Consider the following 24,710-nt stretch of genomic DNA (forward strand, 5'->3'; position numbering starts at 1 on the left):
GATGGATTATGGGGAGCTGGAATAGTAGTTTTATATTCGATGTAGTTGACTGTAGAGAGGGACTGTGGGTTCTTGACCAGGAGAGCAGTGGGAAATTGAGTCTGTCTCCAGTAGAGTTCATAACACTTTAGAGATAAAGGGATTTTGGAAACATCTTATCCAACAACCCCTGTCTACTGGATCCAGGGAGCTGAAATAGCTTGCTCAAAGTTGCCCGTCAGAAAACAGCAGATCTGAATTTCAGATTTATCCTTTAACTCCAAAGCCAAAGTCTTTCTTTCATACCACAGTTTTCCAGAATATCTTCCTGTCTACCAGAATGTCTTAAGAAAAAGAAAAGAGGGAGAAAAGCACTCACATACTTGAGGCAGTGAACACCCCAATCAGAGGGGTTGCTGAGGAAAACTGAAAACAGGATAAGTAGAAGCATCTCACTCCAGTACTCTTGCCTGGAAAATCCCATGGACGGAGGAGCCTGGTGGGCTGCAGTCCATGGGGTCGCAAAGAGTCAGACACGACTGAGCGACTTCCCTTTCACTTTTCACTTTCATGCATTAGAGAAGGAAATGGCAACCCACTCCAGTGTTCTTGCCGGGAGAATCTCAGGGACGGGGGAGCCGGTGGGCTGCCGTCTACGGGGTCCCACAGAGTTGGACATGACTGAAGCGACTTAGCAGCAGCAGCAGCAGAAGCATCTTAGTGGGAAAAAGTGAGAACCTGATGACTATTTATTTTATTAAATGGAGCAAGTACCTAGAGAATTAAATATAGACTGAACTAGTTCTAAAAAATAATATTTGACTAAAGTGAGAAATTAATCCCAATAAAACTGTTATCCATATTCCAAATGACCCTGGCAAATGGGTGCTATGGAAATATTTGCAGAATGAATGAACAGAGGAATGAATGTATCAACTTAAATTTTTATAGTTTTTTTTTTTCTGGTAAATATCTTACAAGTGTTATTTAAAGAAAGCATTTTCTTTTATAGATTCACCTTTTTGGAGTTTTGCTGGCCATTTTAGGAAACCTGGTAATCAGCATTTCCCTAAATATTCAGGTAAGAAGAAGCTTATTTTTCTGACTTTATAGTTTGATCCAGGGATACATTATGACTTTAATAAGTCTCAGACACTCTTGCCTTCTTCCTCCATTAAAGAAAGTATATCTTATTGTCCTTATTGATACAAAGACAGATGTAGTACTGACTGGATTGTATTCATGTTTTTTTCTTCTGATTTTAAAAGAAGTTAAATGTTTTTGTGAACCTCTTATTAGTATTGTATACCCCAGTCAAATTTCATGTGAATTGGTATCACACTGAGAAAAGATGTTCATAATGTTGGCATAAACCAAGATTTATTTTAATGTTCTACATTTTCTTATAGTACTTTTATTATTTTCTGAATGACTTCTGAAGCTTTTAAAAAATTTTTAAAGAAAAAATTTTAAAGTCATCTAGAATTGTACATACGTCTTAAAAGAAGTGAGTTCAGTTATCATAAAATACAAGAGGGAAATAGGGCTTTATTTAATGGCCAGTTTTTCAGGAATTCACATGTTTGCAATAAAAGAATATATTCAAAGCAGATATGAATGAGTTCCTCTATCCCAACCCTCTGCTACCAGAGCTTTCTGCCCTGTTACATTTATTGTGGTAGCTACTTTGACTCATCCTAAGATATGCTTTCTTTAAATCCCTTTTCCAAAGGTGTTTCTTTAATAATTTATTATATTTATTTCAATGATGTTTATTTTGGGAACCTGATTTTTTTTTGACAATCTAATAAAAGAAGTATTTTGGTGTGGTAGAATAAAAAGTCACCTAACTCCTTAACATACATCCCACCTTTGATAGTAATAATGATATCTATTCACAGAGCTATGAGAATTAATTAATATGAAGAATGCCCTTTAAACTATAAAATACTGTGTCAGTATGAGTCACTTTTTAATATGTTTGGAACAAAACAGAAAATCATAATAATTGCTCTATTATAATCTGCAAATAAATTTAAGAGCCATGAAGCAATTTTATAGGAGCAAAATTTTCAAGGCAATGTTTAGTTGCGTGGAAATGTTTCTTATTTACATTCTGTTTGACTTCTAGAAGTATTCACATCTTCGGTCGGCACAGCAAGAACACCCAAGGCCATACTTCAGGAGCGTGTTGTGGTGGAGCGGAATCATACTGATGGCCCTGGGAGAGACGGGAAACTTCGCGGCCTATGGATTCGCCCCCATTACTCTCATTGCTCCGCTAGGCTGTATGTCTGTTACAGGTGGGCCATTTTTCTGTGTTTTAATAAATAGAAATTTCAAGAGATCAGAATAATCGGTGAAAAAACATTCAACTGAACACAGGCCCAAAAGAAGAAAGTCTGTTTCCTGTTTTCTTAGCATGCTCATTTGGAACAATTATACTCCTAATTTTAGTTATTCATTGTCATGGTGCCCCATTAACCATGAAGAAACTGGCATTTTGTAGCTATAACGTTTATGTTGAAAAGCCTGATTCCCGGTGTCTGAGTCAATAAATCAATAGCCACAGCAAATGTTATACATGCTTTTTAATCATTAATGAGTTATCTTAAAACATTTGTAATAGAATGACATATTTTATTCATATGATAAACTGACATGACATGTAGAGTCCTTGATGCCTGATCCATAGTTTAGCATCTTTTTTACATTAAGAATTAGATACATTACTATCTATAAGAATGTATAATTTTACAGTAATATCATAATTAACCTACTTTCAAAATTTTTTATGACTTGCTAGATACATTTAGACAAGAGAATATGAGATGTTGCTAAAGACTAAAGAAAAAGCAAAAATTACTGCTAAAAAAGAGAGCAAATTCTCTAAGCTGTGTTAAAATCAATAAAATCTTTTGAGTTTCACCCTTTATCTGCTGCTATGGAAACAGCATGTTTCTAAGTTTCTGTGAACTTGGAATCTTCATTGAAATAGAAACGAGTTGATGGTTATTGTCTGGTAACAACTAGATCAAGCGTATTATCCCAAGTGTAATATTTTCCAAAAAATTATATGATATCCTTTTTAAAAACATAATTTAAACTGAAATAATGTATACTCAAAGGGAAATTTGTTTCATTTTGAAAGCAGTTTTCCCTTCTTAATCATTTAAAGTATCTTATTTAAAATAATTTCATAATGTACAATAATAGAATGGTTAGCAAAGAATGCTTTTTTGGCTTTCTAGAAATTGTTCAGTTAAAATCACCCTAGTCTGAATAGGCACACAATTTATGTAATCATTTGACATGTTTAACATTCAGATAAAATCAGCAATTTGAAGGTATCTTATCTTCTATTTACTACTGCATATACTGTGTACAGGGACATTCTTTATATTTTTTCCTTCTCGAAATCTGAGAAATAATAGATAAAAAGATATAGTTATATTGTGCTTCCCCACTGGCACTAGTGGTAAAGAACCTGCCTGCCAATGCAGGAGACATAAGAGATGCAGGTTCTATCCCTGGGTCGGGAAGATCTCCTGGAGGAAGGCATGGCAACCCACTCCAGTATTCTTGTTTGGAGAATTCCATGGACGTAGGAGCCTGGAGGACTGTGGTCTATAGGGTCGCAAAGAGTTGCACATGACTGAAGTGACTTAGCGTGCACACATAGTTATATTGTCACCTTGAGACTTCTATAGGCCCCCGTTGACCTGAAAATGTTGTATTATTTTTCATAGCGACTGTCTGTTTAGAGCTTATCTCCAGTTTCGTTTCTTATTCTGCTTCATGCTGTTTCGGTGCAAGAGCCTAAAACAGAAGTGCCCAGGCAGACCAAACAGAGGCCTGGGGGAGGCTTGAGTGCACCACATTGTGCTAAAATTCTCCGTTTATCTCGAATCCCCTGGTCCTGGGAAGCTTTTTTCTGGGAACAAGAAAAGAGCCATTCCAACTAGCACAAAGGAAGGGGGATGTGCTGGATTTATTATAAAGACCAGAGATCTCACAGAAATGAAGATAAGCCAGGCCTCTTGGGACCCGAAGTGAGAAGTCGGAAATTATCGGAGATGAAGGGCCAGCCCTGATAAACTCCTCACAGACCTTCAGTGGAGCCGCCTGTGAAGCTGCTCATCTCAGCATGACTTGCTTGAAGCTCTCGTTAATAACGGGAGGTTTTAAGTTTAACCGCCTTCCCCCGACCCCGGACAGTGTCCTCCCAGCTTTCCTGGAGGGGGCGGGGCAGTCCACCCACCTTCAGACTTGGAGATGGGCTCTTCTCCATGCTCTCCTTCGTTTGTCTTTGTCTACCCCTAGCCTGGATTAATGTTTCAACTTTAGAGCATTTTTAGCAACCTCCCTCTCTACCCATTTAAAATGATTCCAAGAAGTAAAACTGTAGCCTCAGACACAAATTGTTTCTTGCTTTACAGTCTTTGCACACGGTAATATATGCTCATAAATAATATTCCCACAGCACTCCTGCGTTGAATTCAGGTCACTGTGCAGTGTTGTGGGTGGATAAGGGATGCTGGAGATGGAGGATTTTCCCCAGAACAACCCCCGACCACTTTTATAATTCTTTATAAAGGTTCTAGAAACTCTAGAAAAATGTGAAGCGAAGGGGACAGTATTTTTTAATAAATATGTTATCCTATGGCTGTGTCTACAGCTGAGGCAGAAAAGCGTCTACACTTTACTAATTTCATTTTCACTATTATTTCTTGGGAGCTTCAAGAAGGAAATCAAACCTTCCTATGATTTTTTTTAAAAGGTAATATTTGTTGCAATGTTGCATGAGAGTGCAGATTCTTATCTGGCTTTTCTGCTGTCTTTTGTGGCTTTCAAAGTTTGAAAAGAAAAAAAAAAAAGAAAGAACACTGAAGTCCAAACAGTTTTTTTTTTTTTTGAAGTTTTAGCTCTTAAGTCCAAGTGAAGGAACTTTCTTCCATCTTCTTCATTTTCCTTGGGTAGCCTGGTTCATACCAATACACTGTGTTCCTTTTCCTCCTCTCCAGAAGTAAGGCGATACTGTGTGGGTCACTAAGCCCAGGCTGCTAATATGTCAGTCCCACTGCTTTGTCTTACATAATCAAAATTCCTCCTCCCTTTGTACACTTCAATGCAACAGATTTTTTTTTTTAGGACTAGCACGTAAGAAGCACTACAGTAACCACCAGGGATATTTCAGTTTGTACTCCACCCACGCTCTCGCCTTGAACCATCTTCCTTTCTAGTCTTTCTTTCCTTCTCTCTGTGTGTCCTGCTGCTCTACACTGACATGCTTACCTGGAGGTGGCATTTTCTCAGGCACGAGTTTTACTGATGGTTTCATAGGCGTTCTGAGAAACAAAGAATTCTGTAATCAAGCAGGTTTCTGCAATATTGGATTTAAAACAGTACACAGGTTTCCTGAGTGGAGGATTGCTTGAGGCTCTGGGATAGGCCCAGGCATGCTGTCAATTTTTCAGAAGCAAATGCAGTAAGCCAGCTTTCCAACTGTAGAAGGAAATGGCAACCCACTCCAGTGTTCTTGCCTGGAGAATCCCAGGGACGGGGGAGCCTGGTGGGCTGCCGTCTATGGGGTCGCACAGAGTCGGACACAACTGAAGCGACTTAACAGCAGCAGCAGCAGCTTTCCAAATCTATTGTCTACAAAATGCCTTTATAAGAAACATCTCAAGGGACAACAGTTCTGCAGAAAACCCTCTAGAGAGTCCTTATGGCAACGCTCACAAGCAGTCAGAGCGTTCCAGAGAGTCAGATAGGATAGATACCTGGCTGGTACCTACAGCACGGTGGGGAGGTGGATAATGGGAGTAATCTTGATACACAGACAGATCTGAATGCCCAGGCCTGGGTCCTCTTTTGGAGAAAGAAGCTCAGAGCCCTCATATTCTTGTATCACCCTATACTTTTACCTTCCTTTTCTCACTGAATAATAAGTACAAAAGCTTATTCTGGCTAAAATGCTGATAATATGCTGGCAGGCTTCCCTGGTGGCCCAGACAGTCAAGAATCTACCCACAATGCAGGAGACCTGGGTTCGATCCCTGGGTTGGGTCAAGGAAATAGCTACCTCCATTCCCTGGAGAAGGGAATGGCAACCCACTCCAGTATTCTTGCCTGGAGAATCCCATGGACAGAGGAGTCTGGTGGGCTACAATCCATGGGGCCGCAAAGAGTCAGACATGACTGAGTGACTACCAGTTTCACTTTTTTTCATGGTTCATTCTAGGAGTTTGTTTTTCCAGTAATTAAGAAATCTTAAGAGTTGGTGTTTCAATTTCATCTAAAGCTTTGGCTGGATACTCTTCCCAATAAGACAGGGCAATAGAATGGTGAGGAGTACAAGCTCTAGGACCTGCGCCTGGAAAGATCTGTGACCTCAGACGAGTTCCTTAGATGGGTTTATGCCTCAGTTCCATTATCTATAAAATGGGAATAGAAACAGTTCTTCCCTCAGAAGTTGTCATGGGAAAGAACTGAGCAAACACAAACACTTAAGAACAGTGTTGGATACACAGTGCAGTGTTTGACACAGTGACAAATCTGTCTATCATCACTGTGATTTATATTTTTAATTAACTAGAAACACAGTACGTTATTCTTTATAAGGGAGTTTACTTCCATGCTTCTGAAGATGCCTGGTTGTTAAATTCTCAAAAATGAATGAACCACTTCAAGAAGTGCCTTTTATTGTCCTTACCATTGTTGTTCAGTCACGAAAGTCATGTCCGACTCTTTGCAACCCCTGGGACTGAAGCACACCAGGCTTCCCTGTCCTTCACTATCTCCCAGAGTTTGCTCAAACTCATGTTCACTGAGTCAGTGATGCCATCCAACCATCTCATCCTCCGTTGCCCCCTACACCTCCTCCCCTCAATCTTTCCCAGCATCAGAATCTTTTCCAATGAGTCGGTTGTTCGCATCAGGATACCGAAGTATTGGAGCTTCAGCTTCAGCGTCGGTCCTCCACTAATTAATTAATTCTCAGGGAGAAGAAGGGTAGGCTCCTCACAGCTCATTTGTTCAGCCATTAAGCAGCAATTATCTTTTGACTCCTCCACATATTCCCCACCAAAATGTGTTGGAAAATACCAGAATTTCCAAATAACCTAGCAAAACAAAATACATATAAAAAACAGACACAGAATTTTGTCCAAGGGAAAACAGTCTAAAATGTGCGTGCAACTCTCTGTCTTCTTGCTCTGGCTTCAGAGCACTTTTGTTCACTTGCTAATTAACTTCAGAGAGACATTCAGATCTAACTGCAATTTGAGAAAGTGTTTTTCTGAGAAACTATTTATTACACCAGAAATCCAATAAAGAGAAATAAGTTGGGTATTCTGTGCAGTTTGTAATAAAATTTTAAACTGCTGCTAATCTTTCCTGTCCCTCTTCCCCAGGAGGCCTTTTTTTTTGCTTCTGTACTAAATTAAACTGGCTTCTTCTCTGCTCCCTTAGAACCCTGCATGGGCCCTCCTCTCATCTATTTGGTGCCCTTTTGTGAATTAGAAAAAGGCAGCCTTTCTCATAATACTTTATTTTGGTGTGCAGAGTATCTTAATACAATAATGTGATTGGAGCAGGCCACGCTAGTGCCATCTGGCAGAAAATTGTCCTGAGAAATATACAAAGCACCAAGATCTGAGATGTGGATGGTGCCCCCTCAAATGTAAGTGTCTTTGTGCAGTGCGCAACCTGTTCAACTGCTTGTAGAAGCTTTGGCCTTTACTTCCCCTTTGACAACACTCATCATGCTCTGAATGACCTGCTTAATGTTCATCTTGGCCATTCAGCTGAGACCAGGAGATTGGGACTATGTGTCATGTTGCCGGCTATCTGATTTTTTCAGGACAGCATGATACAAGAAATCATACAATACAGCCTCACAGAATTGGTTTGAATTTGAATTTTGATAAAGTGAGGATTGAGTGTTCTAGGATGTCCTGTTCTAGGATATTGAAAGAGAAGTGTTCTGTTCTGTTCCAGGGTGTTGTTTGTTTGCTCTCTCACTTCAGTTGTGTCCGACTCTTTGCAATCCCATAAACCGTAGCCTGCCAGGCTCCTCTGTCTATGGGATTCTCCAGGCAAGAATACTGGAGTGGGTTGCCATTTCCTTCTCCAAGGTGTTATTTAAAAGATTTCAATTCCTGATGAAGTGCAATGGTTAAACATTTATTGCAAGGAACTTGTGAATATTCATTTCTGTAAATACTTACAGGTTTATAAGCCTGTCCTTTGGGGGGTTGAGTTAGAGTATTTGTGCATCTATTAATACAAAATGTGCCCTTACATTTCATGTTTTCTTTTTTCTGTTTATCCACCGATGGTGATCTATACTATGCATAACCATTGAGAGATGAGTGAAAATAATAAAGTTATCAATAAACTGAAGAGTTGAAGCCACAGAAAATGAAGGAGGTTCATGGTAGACTTCTGTCAGTATAAAATTGACTTGTCTAGGGATAGCTAGGGGGTGGGATATGAAGGGATGTTGTTGTGGGGGCAGGAAGGGTGGGGGAAATAAAACATGATGGACATTTTTCAGTTCTATACCTCTGAGTGTATTGATTGAAAGTAATTAGAGTTCAGAGAATAGATCAACTTTTCCAAAATTAAATTCAGGTAACAGTTTAGAAATAGTTAAAGGTAGGAAACTAATGCTGAATGAGCATCCACTGTGCTGGGTACTGTATGGTACAAAATAACCTTGTTATTTTACTTAATTACTGCCCAAGTGAGTAGAAGTGAGTAATAAGTAGATTAAGTTCACGATGAGTTATATGAGATCAAACACTTGGAATTTTATATGGAATGATAAAATTAATAGCAGTGAGGTCTCCTTGGCCCTGGGAAAATTTCCTAAGAGAAGTAGTCACCCTGTGACTCAGCTAATTTGAATTAAGGCTGGAGATCTGAACTGCACTGAGAAAATGAGGCGAGAATGAAGCAGATGACTGGTAAGTCTTTTCCACCATGCATTTTCCCTAGCATGCTGGCTTTTGTTCAAATTGAGATTCATGATGTGGAAATATATGTTGTTTCATGTATTTCTGTGTGCTGTTATGAAGCTGTAAGCTGCAATGTGTCTGTATTCCATTAAACAATGGTCCTAGCACAGCCAGAAAACCCTGGTGAGGCCTTTTGGAATTCCAGAGAAGTCATCTCAAGCAGTAACTTTGGTCTCCAAGATTTTTATTAGAAACAAATGAAGGAAAACACAAACAGGCCCATGAGCGAGTGACCTGTAGCGTCCCACAAACCTCGATGCGGCGGATTCTCTGTCCTTTAATGCCCTGTGCTCGGCGCCAGCCTGAATGAGGCTGTCAGGGCTCATGGGCTGCCTGTGATGGTGGCACTTCACACGGACGCTTGTTTTTACCCTGAAAATATGCATAAAATATCCCTTTTCTCGGTGGCTTGCTGGGTTGTCTGCCTTAGCACATTCGTCCCAAAAACCTGCCTAAGTAAAGTGTGTGGAATAAATCCCCGAAGTCCTCATTTCATGTCTGCTCATGCACTCTCAGCTGAAAGCATTCCTAAAACCCAGAAACCTTTATTTGAAACATCTTTTCCATCCATCCTTACTTTTTGAGGACACCACAGAGTATTTCTAAAGAAATTGCTGCTGATGATATATTGTGCTATTACATGTATAATACAGAGTTAATCCTGTCAGTGATAGTATTTTTACATTTTTGGAGTCCTTTCATTCAATTTAATCACTAATGTATATCAAGAAAAATGTAGAAAAGATGTTTGTTCTTAATCCAGGTAACTTTCCTCATTTGAAATTATGCATGTTACCTATAATTTCATTATCTTCAATGAATGACAATAGCAATTTTTTCTCTTTTTTAAAAAACAGAGGTGTAGTTAACTTACAATATTGTGTCAGTTTCATGTATACAGCAAAGTGATTTAGTTATATGTGTGTGTGTTTTTCAGACTCTTTTCTGTGATAGAGTGTTAGAAAAATATTGAGTGTGCCTCCCTGCGCTATGCAGTAGGTCCTTGTTTTCCTGTTTTATATTTACATCTGGAGAGTAACCATAAGTTTATTTTCTATGTCTGTGAGTTTCTTTCTGTGTTGCGAATAAATTCATTTGTATCGTTTTCTTAGATTCCACAAATAAGTGATAACACAATAGTTGTCTTTCCCTGTCGGCCTTACTGTACTTAATATGAAAATCTCTAGGTCCATGTTGCTGCAAATGGCACTGTGTCATTCTGTTCATGGCCGAGCAATACTCCGTTGTGTGTGTGTGCTGCACCTTCTTTATCCACTCACCTGTCAACTCATCTCAGTGGACATTTAGGTTGCTTGCTTGTCCTGACTGTTGTGAATAGTGCTGCTATGAATATAGGGGTGCATGTATCTCTCTGAATTATAGTTTTGTCTGGATGTGTGCTCAGGAGTGGAATTCCAGATCATATGGTAAGTCTATTTTTAGTTTTTTAGGGAACTTCCATACTGTTCTCCACAGTGGCTGTACCAATTTACCTTCCCACCAATGGTGTAGGAAGGTTCCGTTTTCTCCACACCCTTTAGCGATCTTCACTAACATGAATTATCGGATACTTTCCTGCCAATATAGGTGGTGGGACAACTTCCTTTTCTGCCAAGAAACATTTTTCAGAGTGTCACATCCTCAGACTTTCGAATCCTAATTCCTTGGAATTCACTGTAATTGACATACTTCTCTCCTCCAATTCTGCAACTAAAGAGGAGTGATCCTTTTGGAGAAGTCAGTACCTCAAAATGGTTAGAGTTGCTTGAGCCTGTGAGTGCACTCAACATGCCCACGTATTTGAAGTTTGATTGTGACCGACATGAAAGTGCTTCTGTGGTTTGCTTTTTAGCAGCACAATAAAGTTGCCATTTTAAGCGGTCAGAAACCACAAGCCAGATATTTACATGTGAGGAACTGTTTGTAGCATTATTGTATAAATATGTTCTTTTCATGTCATGGGATCTTTTTTTTTTAATATGAGTGTTTTCTTTAGTATTTTGTGTTCTGCTTCCCTGTATTATAAACATATACCCTGGTTTCTCTTCAGATTATAGAGGTTAAACAATAAATTGAATATCTAGGCAGGCGAGCTGATGGAATTTTCATTTGCGGACTAGATCAGAGTTTACAAAGGATTGGCCTGTAGACCAGATTGGGCCTCTGCTGTATTTGTTTGGCTCAAAGAATGCTTTTTAAGAATACAAATTAATTTCCCATGTTTAAAAATTGGACAGTGATGCACAAAAACTAGATTTTTGTCTTAAAGAATCAGATCCGGTAACACTGAACTTAAAGTTGGCTAGGACTTGAGTTCTGGCTACCGCCTTTCATTGATCTTGTGTATGCCAGGTCACCACAGGCCCACAGCCCCTGATCAACACAGCCCACCACCCTCATTGTTCTTTCTTCTTTAGAGGATTACCCAACTCGCCCCGTAGGCCAGTTTGGGTTTGTGACCCTGGAACCAAAGATTTTTTCCTTTCCAGCTGAATCAGATAAGAATGTCATATACATACTCACATTTAAATAAAGTGTAATTGATTTTTTAAAACTTTGGGTTAAATCTATCTTTACAGCGGTGGTCATAAAAGGGTAAAAAAGTGGAGAAAAGTAAATAAATGTGAACGAAAAAATAGCCATACCATAACACATTTGAATAGTTACTGAAGCCTCTTTTGTATTCTTAAACCCTTAATAAAAAAGAAATTATTGTTTGTGTTGGAGGAGAGAATTTAAGTAAAATGTGCACATATATCATCACGCTGCAAACTGAAGCACGTCTACACGTGGGACTGACAGCTCCTCATATACCTGGTGCAGCTGGAGCACGGGGATCTTGGCTTGGCCTCTGTTTGTTTCCATCTGGAAATCCAAGTCAGAATGTCCATGTATCTCACCCTTGTACACAGCCCTAACAGGAAATCGTTTCCATTCTGCCTGCAAGCCAGGGGACGCTCCATCACCAAAAAGAGCACAGATAGCTTCCCAACAGGAGTCGGTCCGTTATAACTGTTGTTGGTTCTCCTGACCATGAGGTATTATGATCAAGGCTGTGTGAATACGTTAATAAACAGCACCATGGGGGCACTCTTTTGGACCAAAGAAAATACAAGAAGATGCTTTTTTGTCCTTTTCTCTTACGTAGTATTCCCGCTGTATTTTTTTCCATGATTCCTACATAACCACTGTTTGAATTTGGGCGTGTTATCTTTCATAGGCTACCTTTTTTAAAAAATGCATTTAATCATTGTGGTCCACAGAGTGTCTGGAGTCACTGTGTTCACCATGCAATGAATTAACTCCTGTGCCAGGAGCACTCTGTGTAGGCCTGTGTCTGGGAGCATTCTCTGTATAGACGCATAACCTGTGAAAGCCAGCGTGGAAAAGGATTTATGAGCCTCAGCTCAATGATGCCTTTAGTCAAAAATGTACATAAAACTGTGAGTGCTGAAGTTAGGGCTCCGTAGTAACTTTAGTTTAATATGCTTAGTAAAAATCTGTTCAGTTACCACTATCATCTGTTTCAATGCTTTTTAAACTATTGATCTTAAGATGCTGTATTTTTAAATATTAATTTTTACTATAGAAATAAAAGGGTAATAGTTTTCCCTTCCTTGTACATGTTTAGAAGGCAAGGTTGTTGTTATAGCAACAACTAGACAGGGCTGAGTTTGACAGATCTCTGATTGCAGATGTATATGGGAACAGTTCAGTTTGCTTATTTTTTTTATCATTTAAAAAATTTACTACTGTTCTTGACAACCTGAAAGGGTGGGATGGGAGTGGGGAGGGTGGCTCAAGAGGGAGGATGTGTATATCTAATTTGTTGTACGGCAGAAACCAACACAACATTGTAAAGCAATCATCCTCCAATTAAATATAAATAAAATTAAAATTTACTACTGTTCTTAGAAATCATGTTATTAGCTGTTGCTCAGAAACTGTCTTTTTGCTCAATACAGATCTCATTTTAATCATGTTTTGCAAGATAAATTAGTTATAAGTAGATGTATCTTAATAGAATGTTCTTTTTCATTACTTTCTTTGCTAGATAAATTTTTTAAAAATCTCATTCCCTTATCTTAGCTAAAATTTTGTAGCAAATTACATGTTCTCTCAAAACTTATGGAAAATACATCAGGCACATAAATTCTTTCAGAAAGTAAAAGTAGCATATATGTGTTTCATAAGACTCTGATAACTATTTTATGGCAATTGATATAATTTGATGTATATAGTATATTTCAAGTTTATTGTTACCAATCATGTCCTTTTTGCTTTTAGCAATGAAATTGTCTACTACATAGTGTTCTTCTGTCTTCCTTCTGAAAGTGACATTATTTCTGAAACTGTGGCTTAGCAATGGGAAGGAAAATGATGCCTTTCTTACTCTAAGGAAGGAAATGGAGTGTAGTATGCTAGAAAGGGCTCTGAAGTGGGACAAGGAAATATGGGTGCTGGTTCCAGCTGTGCTGTAATATAAATGTTTGTTAAATGAAAAGATCAATAAATAGGAGACCTTTGGACCTCAGTTTCCCAACTGTAAAGGTTAGAACCTAGAGTAGATTATCTCTGTATCTCCTGCTAGCTCTAAACTCTCCTTATTCCATGTAAGCAGTGTCTCCCTTCTTGATGGAATCCTTCACTGTGAAATAGGCTTCTCAAGGATTGTTATAATGGAATGCATTTAGTATGTGTTAGTGTAATGATCAGAGAAGGCAATCGCACCCCACTCCAGTACTCTTGCCTGGAAAATCCCATGGACGGGGGAGCCCGGTAGGCTGCAGTCCATGGGGTCGATAGGAGTCGGACACGACTGAGCGACTTCACTTTCACTTTTCACTTTCATGCATTGGAGAAGGAAATGCCAACCCACTCCAGTGTTCTTGCCTGGAGAATCCCAGGGACGGGGGAGCCTGATGGGCTGCCGTCTCTGGGATCACACAGAGTCGGACACGACTGAAGCAACTTAGCAGCAGCAGCAGCAGTGTAATGATACTTTACCTATTTTTTTATTGTTACCTCTTGTTAATCCATCTCCCTCTGCTTGGAAGGGGTTTCCTGGTAGCTTAGCTGGTAAAGAATCTACCTGCAATGCAGGGGACCCTGGTTTGATTCCTGGGTGGAGAAGATCCCCTGGAGAACGGCCGCTTGGAAAGATTCCTTCCGTATACATAGGACGTTAGTAATGGGAGTTGGGAATAAGATCTTGATTTTATATATATATACCTTTTCTAATGCTCTAAAGTGTGAAATTAGTTTCCCTGAATTATTTGGTCCAAATCTGAAACAGAAATTTTTCATACATTTTTATGCTAGTCCCAAACTCAGTTCTTATGGCAATAAGCTATGTATCTATACATTAATTTATCTGTAGAAAATATTGCTTTCATGTTCTAAAGCCACTGTTGTTGTTCAGTTGCTAAGTTGTATCCAACTCTTTGTGACCCCATGGACTACAGCACACCAGGCTTCCCTGTCCTTCACTATCTCCCAGAGTTTGCTCAAACTCATGTCCACTGAGTCAGTGATGCCATCCTACCACTTCATCCTGTTACCCACTTCTCCTCCTGCCCTCAATCTTTCCCAATTTCAGGGTCTTTTCCAGTGTGTCAGCTCTTTGCATCATATGGTCAAAGTAGTGGAGTTTCAGCTTCAGCATCAGGTCTTCCAATGAATGTTCAGGGTTGATTTCCTTTAGGATGGACTGGTTTGATCTCCTTGGTGTCCAAGGGACTCTCAAGGGTCTTCTCTAGCACCACAGTTCAAAAGCATCGATTCTTCAGCACTCAGCCTTCTCTGTGGTCCAGCTCTCATATCCATACATGACTACTGGAAAAACCACAGCTTTGACTATACAGACCTTTGTTGGCAAAGTGATGTCTCTGGTTTTTAATATGCTATCTAGGTTTGTCATAACTTTTCTTCTGAAGAGTGGCCGTGCCACACAGTCAAACTCATGCTTGGTGGGTGTTTCCCATGCTGTTTATTTTGTGTGAAACCTCTGTTTCTATAAATAACTTGCCCAGGAAAGCTCTGCAAGAACGTGTCTCCCTTGAATGAGAGAGAGCTGGGTTGAGAAAAAGATGGAGGAAGCATATGGAGATCCCAGCTTGTCTTGAGTGAAGGTTTCTGGTGTAGATTTGTGCTTTTATTTTAAATCAGTTGCCAGAATACCAGATGTGTGTGTGTTAGTCGCTCAGTCATTTCCAACTCTTTGTGATCCCATGGACTGTGGCCCGCCAGGCTCCTTTGCCCATAGAATTCTCTAGGCAAGAATACTGGAGTGGGTTGCCAATCACTTCTCCAGAGGATCATCCTGACCCAGGGATTGAACCCAGATTTCCTGTATTGCAAGCAGATTCTTTACCATCTGAGCCACTAGGGAAACCCCAACACCAGATAGAGTTACATTCAAATGTAACTGATTTGGTGGATTATAATTCAGATTCACTAAAATTATATCTATGAAGAATTTTTAATGATATGGCAAATTGTTTTCAGTACAGTAACTAAAAAAAAGAAATTTTGCATTATAATTTCATCTCAACAAAAAGGAAGTAAACACACAAGTATATTAACTGTGGGCTTTTTTCTAGATGATTATATTATTTTGTGGTGATTTTTCTTTCTGTATTTTTGGTTTAAGAAAACAAAAAGTTCAGCCAATGGTTTTTTAAAAAATTTTAAATGCAAGTTATGTTGTGAAGTTTTGGTTTTTGTGTTTGTATTATTGCAAATTTGGATGTTCCCATTGTCTCATGATTCCAGAGGAAGAACAACTCAGATTCAGCTTACCCCACACATCTTAGTAGGTCATGGTTCGGTTGTAAGGTTGAGGGTTCATTAGCATCAGTAATGGGAAAGAGGGTCAACAAATGGAGGAGATCCCACCAACCCTTTTATTTATGTGCTGGGTACTAACTCCTTGGGCTTCCCTGGTGGCTCAGATGGTTAAGAATCCGTCTTTAATTCAGGAGCCCTGGGTTCAATCCCTGGGTCAGGAAGATCCCCTGGAGGAGGGAATGGCTACCCACTCCAATATTCATGCCTAGAGAACTCCATGGATGGAGGAGCCTGGTGGGCTACAGTCCATGGGATCCCAAAGAGTTGGACATGACTGAGCAACTAACACACACACACTAACTACATACAAGAGATCTTCAAAAAGTGCGACATATCTCAGGACTTCCAGGTCCTATCTCATAAGACATATCTCAGGTCCAGTAGTTGAGAATCTGCCTTCCAATGGAGGGATTGTGAGTTCAGTCCCTGGTCAGGGAACTGAGATCACACTCACTACAGGGCATGCCACAACTAAGACCCAACACAGCCGAATAAATAGTTTTTAAAAAGACATATCTTAGAATCAGTCAGTTCTGTTCAGTTCAGTCGCTCAGTCGTGTCCGACTCTTTGCGACCCCATGGACTGCAGCACACCAGGCCTCCCTGTCCATCACCATCTCCCGGAGTTCATTCACACTCACGTCCATCAAGTCAGTGATGCCATCCAGCCATCTCATCCTCTGTCGTCCCCTTCTCCTCCTGCCCCCAATCCCTCCCAGCATCAGTCTTTTCCGATGAGTCAACTCTTCACATGAGGTGGCCAAAGTACTGGAGTTTCAGCCTTAGCATCATTCCTTCCAAAGAAATCCCAGGGTTGATCTCCTTCAGAGTGGACTGGTTGAATCTCCTTGCAGTCCAAGGGACTCTCAAGAGTCTTCTCCAACACCACAATAAAAAAGCCTAAATATCTTTTGCGGAAAACAGGCCAAAAAAAAAAAAAGTCTTATGTAATGAGAAAGCTGTATGAGGGGTAATGACGCATATGGGTGGAGTGGTCAACTCAGTCTGGGAGAATCCAGAGGTGATGCTTGAGTCTAGAGTTGGGTTAAAAGATGGAGACAGAGATGCACAGGGAACCACTTGTAGAAAAATCCTTTAGCATGAAACTCAGTGGTGCTTCTGGGGATTATGATTAATTTAGTGACAGTGGACACTGAATATAGGAGAGATGAAGAGCAAACACGGCAAGGAAATTGTCAGGAGTAAAACTGTGGCTGTCTTTGAATGTTATGCTTAGCAGTTTGGCCTTTGTCCTCTGTATGACAGGAAGCCATTGAGAGGTTTTAAGCTGTGGATTTTCATTTGATTTGCCTTTTAGAAAGATGCCTGTAGTGCTGTGGGGAAGGGGTAGTGAAATGGGAGGCTCCAGAGGGGAGCTGTTACCACCGTCTAAGCCTGAGGTGAAGCTGGCTGGAACTGTGACAGAGGGAATGAAGAGGCAGGGCTGGACTTGAGAGACAGTGAAATCCCAACCTAACCGACCCAGTAGGCTGTTGGATGAGTCGTGTGAAGGAGAGGGGAGACCGGGAGGAGCCCTCGGGTCCTGGTGCTCAATGGAGGTATCCTTGGAAGAGGGATTATGGGAGGAAGTGAGGGGAAGTACTTGTCAGTTGGAGATATGAAGTTAGGGGGGTTTTCTTTGTCCTTTCTTTTTTTCCTTCCCTTCTGTCTCTTTCTGCCTTTCCATCCTTCCCTTCTGTCTCTACCTTCCTTCTTCCTTCCTTACTCCCTCCCTACCTCTTTCTTTCATTCTTTTCTTTTCACTCAGGCATTTAGTCATTCAGTCAGCCTTTATTAAGCCCTCACTGTATACCGTGCACCATCCCGGTCACTGCTGTAGGTTCATTATGAAGCAGGCCCATTTCCGTGAATCCTCAGCCATGAGGGGGACAGAGGCCGTTTCCACGGCCACAGTCGCCGGGTGTCTCTGACCAGGACACAGCTAGTGAGACCGGAGACTACTTGACTCCTTTCAAATGGTGTTGCATAATATGTGTTTTTATACTTGGAAACACCTCTAATGGCCATTTTCTTTCTAGGTAGTGCTATTATTTCTGTTATGTTCCTGAGAGAAAATTTGAGAGCCTCGGATTTACTAGGTAAGTTAATTATTTAATTCAGATAATTAAAGCTCTGTTTGATGAGGAAATAACTAATCCTATCCATTGAAAATGTGTGCTTTAAAAGCAAGGAACAAATTACTGAAATGGATATAGTGTCATCTAGAGGCGAACGCTATTCTGCCTTGGAGTTGCCATCTGCTCTTTGACATAAAATACGTGCATCTTCATTGAGGCTGCTGCCCAAGCTATTGACCACAGCAGATCATTATTACAGTATTATTACTATTGTGGATGTTATGAAAGTTTTATGAACGTAATAAAATCCAAGAAAACATCTGTGTTACCTAATAGAGTATTCCACTTCAAAGGACATATTTGATAGATTGTTGCATGAAGGGACTGCATGAAAATGAAAACCACATCCAAAAATTAGATGTACCAATGAACTACCTAATTTTTTGTTAGGCTTTTCCAAAAGTAACATAGAATATTGATCTTCAAATTTTTATTTACAGGGAATTCCCTGGCAATCCAGTGGTGAGGACTCCACGTACTCACTGCTAAGGATGTGGGTTCAATTCCCGGTCAGGAAACTTAAGATCTCATAAGCCGTGCAGTATAGCCAAAAAAAAATTTTTCTTTTTAATTTAGAAATACAGCTATTAATGAAAAATCACAGTAGCCTTACTGGCTGTAAAAAAATGTTTCTGCTGCACAGCAAAGCCATCACATATTGATTGTATCTTCTACCTCTTGTTGGAAATATCACTGGTGAGAAGAATTATAAAAATTCATATTTTCTTCCTTGACAAAATCCTGTCTGAATTACTGCCGACATATGATAATGAGTATGAGATTTTAGGCACTTTAAATAAAGCCACGGCTACTCAGTTCCAAAGAGATCATATTAAAGAAAAAACTGTTTGAGTTTAAATGTGACACCAGTGTTGGTATGTTGAACATTTGTTTCCCTGATTGTGTTTCCCTTGAGCCTAGTGTCTTGAAGGAGTTTTCACTTTTTCTTTTTCCTCCTTGATTTGATTCTGCTAGTAGAGTTTTTTAGTCAACACTGTCAAATTTTCATGGTTAAAATGTTTTTCCAAATGCATTCATATGTGAACTGTGGCTTTTCAAATACATTATTTTTCTATACTCTTTTTTTGTACTATGGTTATGGCCTCATTTGGGGACGTTGTATGGAATCAGAAATAAGAATGAGCAATGCCTGAGTTTTATAGATTAAAGCAATTAGGTCCTACATTATGTTTCTCATTTATCAAAAGTCTTATGGAAACTTTTAAGTCGTTTAATCTTATGTATGTCATCTTTTGTAATTAATGGCTGATTAATGTTTAAATAAATGTAAGGTATTTAATGAAGTAATACAGATGGATATAGAGGAAGTCTTGCCAATTATTATGAACCCTTGTGATAAAACAATGATTAAGACAGAATCCCTGCCTTCAAGTAATATGGTCAATGATCAAATATATACAAAAATACATTTTTAAAAGTAGAAAATAATATGTATTATAATGCCTGAACCATTAGTTTAAAACAGAGTTTCTCAACCTCAGCACTGCTAACATTTTAGGTTGGCTTATTCATCATAGGGCGATGTCCTATGCCTTGTAGTGTGTTTAGCAGCATCCCTTTTGGCCTTTACCCATTAGCTGCCAGTAGCACACTCTGCCCCAGTTATGACCACCAAAAATAACTTCAAACATCGTCAAATCTCCCTTGGGGGGTGGAGGGCAGGCAAAATTGCCTCCGGTTGAGAACCACTGGTTTAGAATAAAGAGAGATTACTCTAGTTAGAAAGCTTAGAGAGGATTTTCTGTAGCACAGATACCATTTGAATTAGTTCTGACAGCTTAATAGGACAGGCATGGACCACCTCCAAGCATTTGGAGGATGGCAAACAGAGGGAATAACCTGAGCACTGTTGACAAACGTACGAAAAGATAAGACGAGTTTGCTGTGCTACAAGCACTGCCAGTGAGGATTAGGAGAAAAATCAACGGAAGTCATAGCTATAGGAAGGAAAGAGATAGAAATAGCAATATGTGCCAGTGATTTGATTATATTCTTAGAAAACCCAAGGTCAACTGAACATAACTAAAAGCACTAAACTAGTTCAACATCAAAGGATATAAAATAAACTCACTCTCAAGTGTTCAAAGCTGGATTCAACTTCTGCTATCAACTGTGTGGCCAACGTATTACTTAACTTCTGTAAGCCAGTGTGCTAACAAATATAGAAGACTATTTTAAGGGTCAAATTGGATAATTGATACAAGCACTTTGAGACATGGAAAGCCCTGTTATTAATAATAAAATTATTATTTCTATGATTAACTTCATTCCTAAGAGGTAACACTAAAAACATAAGAAATACGAAATACACTCGCATACACAGGTAACAAAAAAAAAACCCTCTATTGATTCTTTGCTAATTTTTCATACTTTAAAAATAGCCAAGATTTATTAAATATCTACTTCTCTCAGGTGCTATAAGTGTTTTGCATGAGCCGTCTCGTTTAAATGCAGGAACATTCATTTATAAATCTGCTTTGTTGTTGTTTTGTCGCTAAGTCGTGTCCAACTCTTTTGCAACTCCGTGGACTGTAGCCCACTAGGCTCCTCTGTCCGTGGGATTTCCTAGGCAAGAATACTGGAGTGGGTTGCCATTTCCCACTCAAAGAGTTATGTGACTTTTACTAAATTACTTAATCCCTTTAAGCCCCAAATTTCCTCATCCTTAAAATGAAGATAGTATTACCTATATCATAGGATTAATCAAGTATATAAAACGTGCACGTAGGACTCTTGGAAGAGGGTCTGTCATGTAATACGTCCTCAATAATGGCTGCTATTATTATCATAGCTATTAATACAACCACCCACCACCTTGTGCTGTTTCTTCATGAGAGAAAACCTTGATTAGGATATTTTAGTGAACTTTAATAACATTAAAGTTAACATTTCCCACAACTCTGATTGAGTTTTTTTTGCCTTTTACCTGAATGCTTGGGAAAGATTGAGGGCAGGAGGAGAAGGGGATGACAGAGGATGAAATGGTTGGATGGCATCACTGACTTGATGGACATGGGTTTGGGTGGACTCCTGGAGCTGGTGATGAACAGGGAGGCCTGGCGTGCTGCAGTTCACGGGGTCACAAAGAGTCAGACACGACTGAATGACTGAACTGAACTGAACTGAACTGAACTGAATGCTTTTTGAGCAGAAATTTACCTGTTATCATATTTGTATCATACTGTAGTTAAAAGTGATCAATTCTTGATTAATGCCACAGGAATAAGAAATGATATAGTCACCGATTCCGTACCCGGGCCTCCGACAGCCAATACCATATGATTATCATGATCTGAGATGTAATAACCCTTTTCAGGCTTAGGGAAGGACTTTTCCCCAACCATCCTCAGAGTGTGTTAGGTCACATGTATTTTCTTGGGACCTATATTGTTGTTGCCTTGAGAGAACTTGGCTCTTTCTGTTAAAAGCTAAAAATGCATTGTTTTTTCTTTACAGGGACTAAAACCAAACAGGGAAAAGAGTAGTTAGTGGCATTTTGTACAAGATTAACATATAAGCATGCTAAAAATTAAATTGTCAAAATGTAAAAGAAAATCACTTATTTTTCCCTGCTTCAAGCAAATGAAAGTTTGTTTTTCATGATGGAACAAATGAAGATTTTTTTGGACCATGTGGAAACAAGCTGAACTAATTTATTGCCAAATGTTGATCTGTGGCTATGAAGCTTTTCACCACTAACTTCAAAAAAATGACCTCACAAAAGCTATGTCTGAAAGAAATCGCCAACTATTATTAATTCAATGACAGGCTTTGGACTGTGCTCTGATTCTTAGAGGATTAATAACTTTAAATTATTGTAATGATTATTTTGCCTCTAAAATGCACCAAAATTCTCTCCCCTTCAATCAGCCAAAACTATAGTATTTCCCCCTCTCCTCCCTTAGTCATCAAAAATACTGAATCTAATAGTCTGTGAGATCCTAGTTGACTTAAGTCCAAATATTGTCATCATAAAAATAAAAATTACATCAGCACTCTCCAGAGACCAGTAACTTGATTATTTCAAGTCACCTATACATGGTTTCCCCATTGATAGAATGTCAAGAGATTAATAGTGAGACAAAGACCACTTCCTTCCTTCCTTCTCCCACACCAGAGGTCAGCTTGGTTTGAAGCCAGGACCTAGAATACTAATCTAGCCAAACAAAAATCATTTCTGGTTGAGAGGACAGATTGGCTATTTGGTTTTAAAACTGCCTCTTATTGGGAGACTTTATGATGGTTGATTCAGAACTATTTAAATTCACTATATTATTTAGATAAATAAGCAGGGTGACAATATACAGCCTACTTAGTTAAGTTATTGAAAGGACTGACGCTGAAGCTGAAGCTCCAATACTTTGGCCACCTGACGTGAAGAGCTGACTCATTGGAAAAGACCCTGACGCTGAGAGAGATTGAAGGCAAAAGGAGAAGGGGATGACAGAGGATGAGATGGTTAGATAGCATCACTGACTCAATGGACATGAGTTTGAGCAAACTCCAAGAAATTGTGAAGGACAGGGAAGCCTGGCATGCTGCCGTCCACGGGGGTCACAAAGAGTCAGACATGACTGAGCGACTGAACAATACTTTTGAGACTTGCCAATCCAGGGCTTCTTCAGGACTTGGCTGACTTAAGCCTGAGGAATCTGGAGAGACTATTTTGAGGAGAAGGCACCCTTTGGTGTGAAGGAATCCAGTTTATGCTGCTGTGTTTAGTGGTATACCACCTCTGAAGCAATAGCTGGACCACCATTGATCAGGCAGCATATCGCAAGCTCTAAGAAAACCAAACAGCAATGTAGGGTAAGGTCAGGTGAGCTGAATTTTTCAACTCTTGAGGCTATCAGAAGTCATATCAAGCCAGATTCCAGAAGCTAGCTAAACAGCAGTTAACACTGGCTAGCATTGAGCTGGAGAGTGGGGACAAAATTAAAAGCGATTTCAGGTTTTACCTAAGGAGGAGGGTGGGCTGGGAAACTGGATGTCTTTTGAGGAAGAACTGTGCAAATGGATTCTAGAAGCCAAGGCTTGCACAGGTGAGGAACTCAGCAGGCTGTAGATGCTGGTGAACAGATGCATCAGAAGGAACTTGACTATAGGCTGTTTTCCCTTCCTCCATCTTTATATGTCAGCCTCCATCCACAAGCATCTATAGGAAACTTGCAACAGAGCTTCAGTAGCCTCTTGAAACAGAGGCTGTATTCTCACAGCTGGATCCAGTTAAATGTCAAGCATTTCTCAGAGTATGAAATATTCCTCCAAACACTACTTCAGGATGATATAAATGGTCAAATATGTTTAGAAAATATTATAACCATATCCTCCCCAAGGGGATTGACAATGAACGCTAACACATACAGGCTCTCCGGGGTCTTCCAGTAAAAGAGCGGTTTAAATTTGTTTAACTCACCTCTTTCCAAGTAGATTTGAGTTGAAACTTTTTTTGGTGGTGTGTCCCTCTTATGAAACTGGGTTCTAGGGAACACCAGTTTGGAGATGCTCTTCTCAAGGAACTTCAGGGCCAGTCGGGGCCTTCAGGAACCACTGCCAGAAGGAGTCCATTCCTTCTGTCCCCTGTGGAGACGCTTTATCCAGCCTCATGTTGTGTTCAGTACAGTTCCTGGGGTGCCACTCACTGAGACTACAAGGTGAATGACAGACTTGTGTAGTCCATTTATCAGCCCCAGTCCATTATGCACGCAAGAGGCAGAAGAGTGTAATCATTAAGAACAGCTTACCTAGGGACTCCCTGGTGGTCCAGTGGCTAAGACTCCACGCTCCCAATGCAGGGGGGCCCGGGTTTGATCCCTGGTCAGGGAACTAGATCCCACATGCCACAGTTAAGACCCAGCACAGCCAAGTAGATAAATAAATATATATATATAAAGAGTAGGTTACCTAGGTTCCAATTCAAGCTCTTCACTTAGCCCAGCCAAGATAATTATTCCCTCTGTGACTCAATTTTCTCATATGTCAAATATGGCTAGTAATAGTTTAATAGTATCCAGTTATATATTATACAATATACATATACTATATGTTAGTATAGTAATATGCAGTATAGTTTTGCAGGCTTTTTGTAAGAAATATTCGTTATGTTTGTATAAAACATTTAGATTATGCTAAGTATTAGCTATTACTATTTTAGTTCTTAGTATCATCACATCTGTGTGTGGTGGTGATCATAATGTGACTCTCATGTCAGCCACAATTGTCTATGAAACCTACAGCTTTGGGCACACTGCGTAAAAAGAATGATTACTTCCCTTGGCATATGCCCTCCCAGTACACCTAGTCCGTTTACTCCAAAGAGCAGGGATGAGCCTGTGTCCCTGTTTTGTACGTATGACAAGTTTATAGGAAGAGATTTTATTAGTACTTGTATCAAGCTGAATCTGAAACGCCCACCAGATCATTGTAGATTTTTATGTAACTTCAGTTGTATTTGATGAAGAAATGTATTTGGTGCAGGTCTAGGCATAAGGGAGGCAGATGAGCCCCCACCCCTGTATCAGGGGCTGCATCCAGCGTCCCGTGGTTGACGACTCCCTGCAGCTTCCTCTCTGCGGCCTGACTGCCCCACCTTTGGACCCCGTCAATATTCAGCTCTCAGTGCTTTGTGTACTGAACAGACGGTTAGGGCTTCCCTGGTGGCTCAGATGGTAAAGCGTCTGCCTGCAATGTGGGAGACCTG

At 39.8% G+C, this 24,710-nt stretch overlaps 1 protein-coding gene across 1 annotated transcript in view; it reads left to right on the forward strand.

Moving 5' to 3' along the window:
• Positions 1-24,710, forward strand: part of NIPAL2 (NIPA like domain containing 2) — an 83,205-nt gene that overhangs the window by 22,823 nt on the left and 35,672 nt on the right. The window contains exons 2-4 of the mRNA XM_052651963.1: positions 992-1,060; positions 2,111-2,282; positions 17,891-17,950. Coding sequence (XP_052507923.1) covers positions 992-1,060; positions 2,111-2,282; positions 17,891-17,950 — 301 coding nt within the window. The remainder of the gene's footprint in view (positions 1-991; positions 1,061-2,110; positions 2,283-17,890; positions 17,951-24,710) is intronic.

Source organism: Budorcas taxicolor, chromosome 14 (assembly GCF_023091745.1).
Source record: "Budorcas taxicolor isolate Tak-1 chromosome 14, Takin1.1, whole genome shotgun sequence".
NCBI classification, from domain to species: domain Eukaryota; kingdom Metazoa; phylum Chordata; class Mammalia; order Artiodactyla; family Bovidae; genus Budorcas; species Budorcas taxicolor.